Source organism: Zonotrichia leucophrys, unplaced genomic scaffold (genome assembly GCF_028769735.1).
Source record: "Zonotrichia leucophrys gambelii isolate GWCS_2022_RI unplaced genomic scaffold, RI_Zleu_2.0 Scaffold_41_468701, whole genome shotgun sequence".
NCBI classification, from domain to species: Eukaryota; Metazoa; Chordata; class Aves; order Passeriformes; family Passerellidae; genus Zonotrichia; species Zonotrichia leucophrys.
The window spans coordinates 186,939-200,159 of record NW_026992246.1 but is presented as its reverse complement, the minus strand read 5'-3'; the positions used below and the strand labels follow the sequence as shown (position 1 = coordinate 200,159).

At 38.9% G+C, this 13,221-nt stretch overlaps 1 protein-coding gene across 1 annotated transcript in view; it reads left to right on the top strand.

Moving 5' to 3' along the window:
• LOC135460417 (arrestin domain-containing protein 3-like) overlaps positions 1–1,449 on the top strand; it is a 44,592-nt gene extending 43,143 nt beyond the window's left edge. The window contains exon 8 of the mRNA XM_064737232.1: positions 921–1,449. Coding sequence (XP_064593302.1) covers positions 921–977 — 57 coding nt within the window. The 3' untranslated portion in view covers positions 978–1,449. The remainder of the gene's footprint in view (positions 1–920) is intronic.
• Positions 1,450–13,221: the final 11,772 nt, after the last annotated feature.

Genomic DNA, 13,221 nt, shown 5'->3' with positions numbered 1-13,221 from the left:
CAAATTTCAAAGCTTTTCATGTTGCTTTGGTTTTTTTTTCTTTTTCAAGAAAAAGAAGTGATGTAGGACAAATGAAAAAAAAAGTGTCCTCTGGCCATATTTGGTCTGAATTGATACACTTTAGGAAAATAGCATTATGTAACATGACATCTCCCCCCCCCCCCCCCCCGGCTTGAAATGCAAATCCAAAGGGCTACATGACTTTAACTGATTCAATGTCTAGAAGATGCAATGTACATGTAAACTATTCTTACATCTATTGTTTGAGACCTAAGTTAGCAGGCTTGTACCCTTTAATTCTCCTGTTGAGAGGAAGAAGAGGTAAAGTTTAGAGCACATGAACTTTTTGAAACATGCCATAGGATATTTGAGTATTAACTACTTTAATTTAAAAGTAGAATGATTTTTGTATTGATACATTTCTACCATTTCAAGAAAAACTTCTTTGCTTCTCTCAAGTAAATATTTCTTGAATTATGTTTCCAGTGGAGTGTCAAGTAATCTTTTTTGTATATATCAGATAATTCAAAAGACTTCTGTGTGAGTAAAGGAGAAAAAATTTTTTATAGCAGTTATTCATGCTTAAATTGCCATCAACCTGTAGTTTAAAGTCTTCCACTGGATCTAATATTTCTATTACTGTTGATCCAAAGTTTTGTGTAACTAGAAGTTTTTCAGTTATTTCAATAACACCTGGACTGGAAATGCCACATATTATAATTGTCTTAAACTTATGAATTTTGATTTTTATTCCTAACAATTGATGCTGAAATGCACTGAGTTGTCATGGCTTTTATTTTTGGGGTTTTTTGGGTTTTATTTGTTCTGGGTTTATTTGGTCAATTGTTTGGTTGTTTTTTTTGTTGTTTATTTTTTCTTGTTGTTGTTGTTTTGGGTTTTTTTCTTTTTCTTTTGGTTAGATTGATCCAAACCCAGATCAGCCCACAGATGAGATACCGTCTTGCCCCTCTCGTTGAAGGTATCCATAAAAACTGACTTCACTTGGGTTTTGAATCACACCTTCTGTGTTGAAGATCAAGGTACCATAGTGGAGACTTGCTTTTAAAGGAAATGATATTGCTCTTGCCTGTATGGTGAATAAATGAAAAGAACCTGTGATCATGCTTTTGACACCTGCAGCACATCATAGGACTGTTCCACATGCTTGAAAACTTGCGTCCCCTTCCATTAAATTGTAGCAAATACTCGGAGCAGCTTTATTAGCATGCAGTCAGGTGTTTCAAAACACTCAAACCATGTTGTAATGTTGTAAGAGAGGAATGGCTGCTTTCTATGATTCTATGAAAATTTGCACATGCTTATTACTTATGTTATACAGTTAAGTGTCACTACAACTTATTCTCATTTGTGATGGACTGTTGTTACCAATCCCTCCCCAGTTGTTTGTGATCTGTACAACAAGGAACAAATGACAGCTTTACCAAAAAAAAAAAAAAAAAAAAAAAGATATGAAGGCTGACAAATTGACAAAATTGACAAATGCCCTGACTTTTAATTTGATGTAGCCTGGACTTTGCCTGCATATGCACATGCTCAGAATTGTCCTTGTAGGCTGATCATGTATCACCTCTTCAGCTTGGATCCTATTGTGGATTTATTTACAAGCATTACATGCCTTCAAAGTCAATCCTTGATGTATGTTTTGCAGCCAAATGTAGTAGACAAGCAACAGATAGGTGGGAGAAGAGAGAACAGAAGGAAACTAATGAGACGTAATCAAGATTGTATACCTTCTTGATTTCTTAAAATAATTTGTTGCCTTTGTGCTTTTATTGCAAAGCAATGTTTTGTTACAGACTGCCTAAAGATCACTAAATCTCAGGTGAATTAATCACTTGCCAAACTGTTAGAACACTATTTGTTTCATGTTGCACTGTTATTTATATTTGTGTTTTGGTTTTGTTCTTTGAGGGGGATTTTGAACAGGGACATGCGCAAAACTTACAAAGTGAAAGCAGCATCAGCACACTAGCAAAGTGTGAAAAGAAAGTGTGAAAAGGGGATAATCAAATGCTGTCCAGGGTTCACGGGCAGCAATAATGTTAACTATTAGGGATGGAAAAGAGAAGGTTTGTTGGTTGGTTTTTGTTTGGTTTTATTTAAATAATATGTAGTTCCCTAATAATCAAAAATTATATATAAAATGAGTCTCCAGTAGAAAGCGTATTTCAGACTGCAAGAAAAAATTGAACTATGGCAACTAAGCAGCAGCTCAGTTTGCCCATTTGGTATTATCTTCGGGGTTTATGATACTCTGTCACAGAATCATAGAACACCAGTTTGGAAGGGAGCTCAAGGATTATCTGGTCCAACCTTTCTTGGCAAAAGCATGGTCTAGACAAGATGCTCTAGTACACCTAAAAAGTGTCCAGTGTTAGGGAATCTGCCACTTCCCTGGGGAGATTATTCCAATGGCTAATTGTTCTCATTGGGAAAAATTGTTCTCTCGTGTCCAATTGGAATCTCCCGAGGAGTAACTTGTACCTATTGCCCCTTGTCTTTTCCATGTGACTCCTTGTAAAAAGGAAGTCTCCATCTTCTTTGTAGCCACCTTTTAAATACTGGAACATGGTTATAACGTCTCCCCTTAGCCTTCTTTTCTCAAGGCTGACTGAACTCAGTTCTCTCAGCCTTTCTTCACATGGCACCTTCCCAGTCCTTGAATCATCTTTGTGGCCCTTCTCTGGACCCTCTTCAGCCTGCCCACATCTTCTTTTGTATATCAGGGACCAAAAGTGAACACAGTATTCCAAATGTGGCCTGACAAGGCACTGAGTAGAGTGGGAGAATGACTTCTTTATTTCTGCTGGTGGCACCCTTGTTGATGCAACCCAGCATCCTGCTGGCTCTCTGCCACAGCAGCTCACGTTCACTCATATTCAGCTTGTTGTCCACCAGGATCCCTAGGGACCTTTCCACAGAACACCTTCCCACTGGGATAGATCCTAGCCTATGCTGCATTCCTGGATGATGTTTTCCAGGTGCAAAATGTTTGTCTTTGTTGAACTTCATAAGGTTCTTGTTAGCCCACTCTTCCAGCCTATCCAGGTCTTCCTGCAGGGAGGATCTTTCTTCCAAAGTGTCCGCTTCCCCATTCGCTTTGGTATCATCAGCACACTTCATTGGGGTACACTTAATTCCATCATCCAGATTACTTATGAAGATATTAAACAGCATTGGGTGTCATAGACATCTTTTGTGAAAAATCCTTTCTTTAGGATTTTTCCCCCTTCTGGGAAGCTGTGGCCCCAGAAGGGGAATGTAAACAATGGTTATCTGCTGCTGTGGAATGCAACAGGTGCACCTGTGATTGGCTCATGTTGGGTGTTTACAATTAAGGGCCAATCAAAGGCCGAGCTCTCTCTGGGACAGAATCAGAGAGAGCTCCTTTGTTTATTCATTGCTTTTTTATTCTTAGCATAGCAACCTTCTGAACTTTTCTCTCTATTGCTTTTAGTATAGTCATAATGTAACATATATATCATAAAATAATAAATCCAGCCTTCTGATCATGGAGTCAAGATTCTCGCCTCTCTCTTCACCCTGCAACCCTTGCAAGCCCGGCAACAATTGGGGCCCAATATTGATCCCTGGGGGACCCCACTTGTGACAGATTTCCAGTTTGAAAAGGAGCTATTTACCACCACCTTCTAGGTGTGGCCTGTCAGCCAGTTCCCCACGTACTGCACAGACCGCTTGTCTAGACCATAACACATTAGTATCTGTAGGAGGAGGCTGTGGGAAACAGCATTGAAAGCCTTGGAGAAATCCATGCAGACAGTGTCCACTGCTTGCCCCACGTAACCAAGCCAGTTACTTAGTCATAGAAGGTGATCAGGTTTGTTAAGCATAATTTGCCCTTGGTGAGTCTGTGCTGGCTTTTCCCAATCCCATGTTTCATTTGACTTCTGATAGCCCCAAGGAAGATTTGTTCAATAACTTTCCCAGAGACTGAATAAGACTGATGGACGTATAATCTCTGTGATCCTCTTTTAATCCTTTCTTGTAGATGGGGGTGATATTAACCTTCCAATCTCCTGGGCAGTCCCCCGATCTCTGTGAGTTCTCAGAGGTTATGGAGACCAAACAGCCTTGCAATGATGTCAGCCAACTCACTTAACACTCTTGAGTGGACAGTGTTAGGGTCCATTGATTTGTTGGGGTCTAGCTCCTGTAACAGTCCACATGCCAACTCTTTCTTCATTGACAGTAGGTCTGCATTTGCATCAACCTGGATTTTTGTTCCCAAGGCCTGGGGTCCAACAGTGCTGGGTGAAGAAAACAGAGGAGAAGAAAGTGTTGAGAACCTCTAGCCTCTTCAGCATTGTTGGTGACTAATGCATCTCTCCTGTTTAACATCACGTCCATATTTTCCTTCTGTTTCTTACTGTTTACATACACAAAGGACCCTTTCTTCAGATTTTTGACATCTCTGGACAATTTCAATTTGTTCTGAACTTCTGCTTTTCTAACTGCTTCTCTGCATGCCCTGGCAGTGCCTTTGTAGTATTCAATAGCTATTTGTCTGCTTTTCCATCTCTGGTATGCGTCTCTTGGTTTTGAGCAGACTCGGAGGCTTGCAGTTTAGCCAGGGGGTCTCTTGCTCTGCCTATTTGGCCATGAATTACTTTTGTGCTTCCAAGAAAGCATTCCTGGAAAAACTCCCAACCCTCACTAGCACCTTTATCCTCTGTGGAAGCTTCCCATAGAATCCCTCCCAACTGAGCTCTGAGCAAGCTGAAGTTTGCTCTTCTAAAATCTAAAACCTTTGTCTTAATACTAACCTTTAGCATGCTCAGCTGGCTCTCCAATTCCACAATATTGTGATCACTGCAGCCAAGGTTATCACTAACAGATATTACGAAGCAGATTTTCTTGATTTGTGAGAAGCAAGTCCAGCAGTGCCTCATTTCTGTTTAGCACATCCAACGTTTGTATGAGGAAGCAGTCCTCTACGTATTCCAGGAACTTGATGGCTGATATATGAGCTGCTGTATTCTTCCAACAAATGTCTGGGCAGCTGAAGTCATCCTTGAGAACCAGGTTCTGTTGACCTGAAGCTTGTTTAAGTGACTGAAATATTGCTCCATTTGCCTTATCATCTTGGTTTGGAGATTGATAGACTAAAATTATTATAAAACTGAGCCAGAGTATCAATGTTACCAACCATACTCAAATTAGTTTGCTGAGAATTGCTCTGATTGCTCCTGGGCTAGTCCTGAGAGCTTTAAAACAAACAATTTATAACAAAAAATTTCCATTTTAGGGCCAGTTCTCTTCAACATCTTCATAAATGACTTGGATGCAGGACTCGATGGTAAACTAAGTTTGCTGACGATAATAAAATGGGAAGAGCTGTTGACTTCCTCAAAGGCAGAGAGGCCCTGCAGAGAGACCTTGACAAATGAGAGGGCTGGGCAATCACCAACCGTTTGAAGTTCAACAAAGGCAAGTGCCAGATTCTGCATCTGGGATGGGGCAACCCTGGATGTATGGACAGACTGGGGAACAAGAGGCTGGAGAGCAGCTGTGCAGAAAGGGAACTGGGGGTCCTGGTCAATGCCAAGTTAAATATGAGTCAGCAGAGCCCTGGCAGCCAGGAGGGCCAACCATGTCCTGGGGTGCATCAGGCACAGCATCGCCAACCAGTTAAGGGAGGTGCTTGTCCCACTCTGCTCTGCACTGGTGTGATCTCGCCTTGAGTCCTGGGGGCAGTTTTGAGTGCCACAATATAAGAAGGATATAGATCTATTAGAGAGCATCCAAAGGAGGGCTACAAAGATAGTGAAAGGTCTAGAGGGGAAGCTGTATGAAGAGTGGCTGAGGTCACTTGGTTTGTTCAGCCTAGGGAAAAGGAGACTGAAGGGAGACCTCATTGCAGTCTACAGCTTCCTCATGAGGGCAAGTGGAAGGGCAGGCACTGATACTGATTTCTTCTCTCTGGTGACCAGTAACAGGACCCGAGGGAATGGCCTGAAGTTGTATCAGGGGAGGTTTAGGTTGGATATTAGGAAAAGGTTCTTCATCCAGAGGGTGGTTGGGCACTGGAATGGGCTTCCCAGAGAAGTGGTCGCAGCACCAAGCCTGACAGATCTCAAGAAGTGTTTGGATGATGCTCTCAGGCACAGGGTGGGATTCTTGGGACTGTCCTGTGCAGGGCCAGGAGTTGGACTTCAATGATCCTTGTGGGTCCTTCCAACTCAAGATATTCTATGATTCTATGAAGCAAACAAAAAATCCAATGGCTTTAATCATACATTCATCTAGAATGCGAAAACATATAGAAAAAGCACTGACTCCTTGAACATATTCTGAAGAAGAAATGAATGATGGAGCTATTAGATCTTATCAGTGTTTTTATGCTAGAGATTTGTAAATGTAAGTTTTCTTTTCAGAAATCATGTAAAAAAAAATAAAACCAACCAACCACCAACAACAAAAAACCCCACCCAAAACCAAAAACCACCAACAAAAACTATTGTCTGAGACATGTCTGATGTTGACTATTTAAAAACTAATTCATCATGTGAATCCTTGTGCAATGAAACAGCTCAGAAGGGAGGAGAGGGGAGGGAAAGCTGATGTTTCTGTATTGTGGTCATTCTTACAAAGTTATGCCTTATTTTTAAGGCTTCATAAATATAATAAAATAGGCTTTTCCATAAGTGGCCTTTAAAAGAACATGAAAGATATTTTATGTTCCAAAAATGATGACAGGGTGATTAAATGAGAGTCATGTCTTAAGTGATTCAGTTCAAATGTTTGGACTTTGATAAGCAACAATTGGAAAGTGGGTGAGGTCTTATGCTGCCATTTTTGTGACTGTCCTTTCCTTCAATCCTTTACAACCAGACAAAATTGCACAAGTTAAAATTGTTGGCATAAAAGGGCATTTGATGATTTAACTTTTTTTTCTTTTTTGTTAACAGACTAGGGAACAATTGTTGATATATGTAGCATTGAAGCACTTATCCCAGTATATTGGAAAAACTATATATGAAGCAAAATTGACCAATGTTGTCATAATTTATGTTGCATCACAGGCTGTGATCAGAGTGAAAAATTCTTAAACCTTATCAAATAAAGATTTCCCACTTAAACTTTTTATTAGTTGTTCAGAGGCATTATAGGTTCATAGTTGTAGCCCAATATTTGATATAGAATCTTGATCTGAATTAGGAAAAAGTAAAATCCAAGCATTAGAGAAACAAAGTGCAATATTAAATGTTTGCTTTACAGATTCTATTCTATGGCTAGGTTTTGGCTGGGGTTTTCTGTTTGGGTTTTTTGGTTGTGTTTCTTTTTTAAATTAACTTTTGGTGCTGAATATGTCCTTATGGACTTTGTTTTAAGAGAACTATGTGGAAAGCAATTAAATTTTTTCTGTTGTTCTTCCTTGTGAAAAAGAAACTCTAAAATTTTGTTTAAATGCTTTAATATGCTTTAATTGTAATCTGTAAGATTGTTTGTGACTTCACCATTGAATATGTGTCTTTGTGTAAGACAACAGCCATAGGGATCAAATTGCTATCGGAAATGCATATGCTATGTATCAACTACATAGGGATAAACAATTTCTGGAGCTACACCACTGATTAGTACAAGAGCTGAGTTTCAGCACCTTCAGTTCCTTTGCCTTGTTTATATCAATGGTTTCTTAGGGCTAGGTTTCAGTTGGGAAGCTATAATACAATCTCCTAAACTTAGAAAATACCAATAACTTACAGGATATTAATGGTTTTTTCAGGACACTGCTTAAAAATTACTGTAACTCGTGACCTCTGATCAAGTTATTTAGTGTTTTCCAGTACAAATGGTGGGGGTGGGGACTGCACATTTTTGTAGGGTGGGAGGAAACTGGGGAGGGGGAATTACTTTAAAAGCCAGATAACTCAGTGATTTGCAGTTGGGATCTGAAGGTTGGTTTGTTGAACTGGGGTCAATAAGGTGTGTCTTGCTGTTTACTTATAAGTCTAATGTTACCAGATGTTGAAAACCACTATCTGTGATTTGTGTTTTGGTCAGTAGAGCTTTGCAAGATATTAATACAGCTCCTCAACATTCCAGAAATGAAGCACTGCCATAGCATCTTGTTTCTGTATACTGCACACAGCTGAACCTCTGAAAGAATGGACTATCATCATTGCTTAGTATCAAAGTGTCTTTTGACCTAAGGCAAGGTTCACTAGGCTAGCAGCCGGGACTCAGGAGTCCAGTAAATGCTGTTCCTGACTGTTGGTGTTGAAGGTACCGAAGACCGCTAAATTATCATGGTATTGTTACAGGAGGTTTTATGGTATATGCTACTAACATAGACAACACAAACATTGGATCTAACTCCTTGTAGAATGCAAACAGTAGACTTCCTAAATGCGTGAATTATTGTATCAAATATAGCATTTTTATTTAATTTTGAATTTGCAACTGCCAAGTAGGGAGAATCCAGAAAGATCTTTTAGGGGGTTTTTTCCCATTAATACCACTGTGAATCATTTGTGCTTGAGTTTTGATTGAAACCAATAGGAAATGTAAAAAATAAAGTTGTCTCTCATTATGATTATAGACTCAGAACTCCTTTATAGCTGAGTGACAATGATTAGAATATTTTTTCTAAGAAGAGCATGACCCTTTTTAATAACTGAAGTTTGTAATGCTATGTGGCAATGTCAGATTTTAAATTATCATCAGTGTCATTGAAGGGACAGACACTTTGAGCATTTTTGTGCAACATTTTCTTGAAATTACATTTTTAGACCACAATCACTGCTCATTATTTTTTCCTACCTTTAGGTTTATTGCTAGTGATGCCTTAAAGACCTAGAAATAAAACAACACACTTTCCAGACAGTATTAGTATAGGAGGTAATATAAAGGCTGATCTTTATTGGAGGGCTTCAGGGGCAGATATGGAAAAATGCCCAACCCACATGGGGTGAATACAGTTTTATAAGCTTGGCAGATTAGCATAATTGGCAAGAATCCCCAATTAGAAGCACAAGTGATGAAGTAATTCCCCCCTTTTGGATCCACCTCTTCTGTAGCTCCCCTTTAGATAGGAACTAAACTTTGTTTATGAAAATGTGTCTTGAAGAGCTGGTTTCAACCTTGGCTCCCAGGAAGAACCAAGATAGGATAGGGGCTTTGGACCCCCCTGGGATTTGGAGCCTCTGGAATGTGTTTTGTCTTTCTGCCTATCAGGGTAGGGAAAAGTACTGGAGTGAGCTAGGAACTATATAACTGTTCAACAATAGCCTACAGAGCTATGAATATATATATATATATATATATATATATATAAAAAGAAATTATAAAAGCAAAAATCATTCTGGCAACACTAGCATTAACAAAAAATTGGAAATTAATCAGTTTTATTCTTTGAGATATGGGGAGTTCATTTAAAAAAACCCAAATATTTTGTATTTCTGAATATTAAAATACGTGTGCATGCATACAAATCTGTGCTATACCAGGATATAAAACTAATGACTCTTTCATATCAGCTATCCATAAAAAAATATAAAAGAATGATGAATGATGAAACTCCAATATCTGAGAGATATTAGGCAACATTGCAAAACTGATCAATTTTTTTTCCAGTTATCTAGTTAAAATAACACTTATTGATACCTTTTTATATTTAAGCATTTCATGTTTTAGGAAAATCAGCCAGTAATTTACCATAAACTACAGCTACCTTAGTTTTTTGTAGGACAGCAGCACTCACAAAAGTTCAGCTACAGAATCAAAGAACATTCTTCAGAACAGATAGAGTAAGCTTGTCTTTTGTCCAGTAATGAACTTTCTACAGGGACACTTCTTTGCTAATGTGAATGCTGCTGCTTTGAACCAAATCCTGTGAATCAAATTATATGGCTATATGCAACTGCAGAGTCAAGTGTCCAATATGATTTTTCAGTAGGCTTCTGTTACAAGATGACAGCTGTTCCTACCTAGGAATATTGATTTGACTGGAGAGTCCAGCCTGACTCAGTCTAGTCAGACTTTCCACATTCCATGAATTTTGAGCAGAATCTTCTTCAGAAACTCTCAGAACTTTAGGAGATGCCAAGGACTTATACTTGCATGACAGTTAAAAAGGATTTTTTTTTCCTAGTGAAAGCAATGTACAAGACATGTCATCAGGTGTGTTTCAACTGCCCTCTGAATGATATTCTTGAAATAGGAAAAAAGTAATCTATTTGTTCTCTAAGTAATCATTCACTCCCTGTCAGCTGCAGCTTGCTCTTTTTAGAGCTACGTCTCCATATCTCCTGACCTAGTGTTAGCTTCTGAATAGAGGCTAGATGATGCTGTGGCTTACAAGTTGAATAGAGTACCTTTAATCCAGTTCATAACATGAAATATTTGGAACTTAGAAGGACATTGTATTTTTAGTTTGTTTCAAGCACTTTGCTATAAATGCTTGCCACATTTGGATGAAAGACAATAACTTAAAACAGGGAAGGTGAGAGCATGCAATTTTTAAGGGGGTAGAAATATACAATCACAAAAAACCAAACGAACCCCAAACTCATATCCAGGAACTGATACCGAAGTGCAAAACCAGGTATTAAGCATTAAGTTTGCCTCTTTGGCAGTAGCGTCTGATCCATTATACAAGAAAAACAAAAATCTAAGATGGTGAATCACCACACATGACAGCAGTGAGACCTGCCATGAAATCCCTCTACCAGTTCCCACTAAGGACAACAGAGGGAATTGTGAAGTGCAAGATGATTCCCTTCTTGTTTCTGTGCATCAGGCTATTCTAAAGTATGCCTTTGACATGCCTGCTCTTCAACAAATGTTGGGAATGGGAGAACTCAGAACCTGTTAGCTGTTCATTGATTTAATAAATGTTCTGTCTAAAATGATTTTATGAGTGAGATGTCATTCAATCTTTCTCAAAAGAGATATGGCACTTGTTTTCAACTGCATAAAATGGGAAAACATAAGAGGAAGGAAAAATCACTACAAAATCTAGTATTATTTTTTTTATCTGAAAGGGCATGCCATTATCTAAATATAAACAATCCCTTAGTGTCATCAAATTGCCTAGAATCCAAATTAAGATTCCCACTAGACCTGGTCATATTAATGTTCAAGGTGAATTTGTCATGCTTGTCCATCAGTCAGCAAACAGAATATAATTTATTATTCCATGTTTCATTCAGCTCTGAAGATATAAACCATTTACTGGTGTGGTGGGTTTGGTGTTGGCTAATCACTAATATACTTACTTTTTGTTGTGAGATAGGATTGGGAGAAAGGCAAAGTAGGCTTAAAACTTTTAAAGGGTATAAAGAAGATTTTATTAAAAGTAACTAGAAGGAAAAAAGTAGTAAGAATCAAAACAAACCTTCTAGAACACTTCTCTTCCCCCTACAACTTTTTCTCACTGAAAATGTAAAGAAACTACACTTAAGATTTCTGGTCCATTTACTACTTCTAAAATAGTCTTTTTTTAGTTTATTGAGCAAGAGAAGTCTTTTTTGTTAAGGTTATGGAGACTTCTCCACAAGAGGAAAAATAGTTTTTTTGTGGTTCTCAATTTTGTTACAAGTAGCAGCCGCCCAGGGAACTCTGCTATTGTGAAATCTTTCCCATTTCTACAAGCCTTCTTATAGCTTGTTGATGGGCTATGTTGACTTATGTGGTATTGTTTTCAAGATGAGTTGTTTAAAGGCAAAAGTTTTCATTATCTATTTCTAAAATCATCTTTATCTCTGGGAACAGAGATTTTTTTTTTCTTCTTCTGGAAGCACAGGACTACTCTTCTCTCCCTCTCTCTGTTTAAACTTCTCATGGGATTACAGTTATTTTAACATCTACTTATTTTACAATGGAGGTTTTTCCTTGATAATAATTTGAACACTTTTATCTCTCTATAGTTTTATGTGCTATAAGGAAAAAGAGTCTTTTCTCTATAGCTTACAAGAGGATTTCAGCTCTAAAAACAAGGCATCTCCTCACCCCTCTCATCTGGGACAACTTTTTTTTTTGATTACTTCGATGACTTCATGTTGTTCTTTTACATATTTGTCAGCGAAGGAGAGAGATGGGGAGACTGATTTGGTGATCAGAATCTGATTTTATTGTGGAATACAAAGGCTTATATACTATTTCAGGGAGATTAGTAATGTGTACTACAATGATTAGGTTGAAATCACATACACAAACTTATGCATATAACAACATCTCTTGCTTGCAGAGTTTAATAGGATTTTCTTTTTCTGGTAAACCTGTCTGATTAAATTTTTTTGCTATCTAGATCTAATTTTCAGAGTTCTGTTTGCTTTTGCCAAGGCATCCTGTTATCAAATCTCTTATGTTAACCAGGTCCAAAGCCCATCATCTGTCTTGTGTCCCTCAACATTCCAACGCATATTTGCATCTTGGTTTTTTCTCTCACTCGAGGGAGGATTGAAGTATTGAAAGGGTTAACATTACGCTTGAGGTCTACTTGACTTGCTGGTAACTTGTGGCAGGGAGCTGCGGTTTGCTTGTGTCAAGATCGGTTTGCTTGTGTCAAGATCGCCTTCATGGTTGGTTTTTGTTTTTTTGTATGGGTTGTAGAGGTCTCAGGTCTCAGCCGCGCTGGGAGAAGGGCATTTGATGATGAGATCTTTACAGCTGTGGCCAGACCTGCTCTTGAGTGCAATTGCACGGCACATACAGGACAACCAGGGAATGGGGCCCAGCCAGCATAGGTTTAGGTAAGCCAAGTCCTGCTTGGCTAACCTGATCTCCTTCTATGACCAGGTGACCTGCCTAGTGGACGAGGGAAAGGCTGTGGATATTATCTATCTGGACTTTAGTAAAGCCTTTGGCACTGTCTCCTGCAGCATTCTCCTTGAGAAACTGTCTGCTCATGGCTTGGATGGGTGTACTCTGCTGGCTGGATGGCTGGGCCCAAAGAATTGTGGTGAATGGAGTTTTAGCCAGTCACACATGGTGTTCCCCAGGGCTCAGTATTGGGGCCAATTCTGTTAATATCTTTGTCGTGGATCTGGATAAGGGGATTGAGTGCACCCTCAGTAAGTTTTCAGATGACACGTAGCTGGGCGGGAGTGTTAATCTGCTTGAAGGTAAGAAGGTTCTGCAAAAGGGATCTGGACAGACTGGATCGATAGGCCAAGGACAATTGTATGAAATTCAACATGACCAAGTGCTGGGTCCTGCAATTGGGTCATAACAACC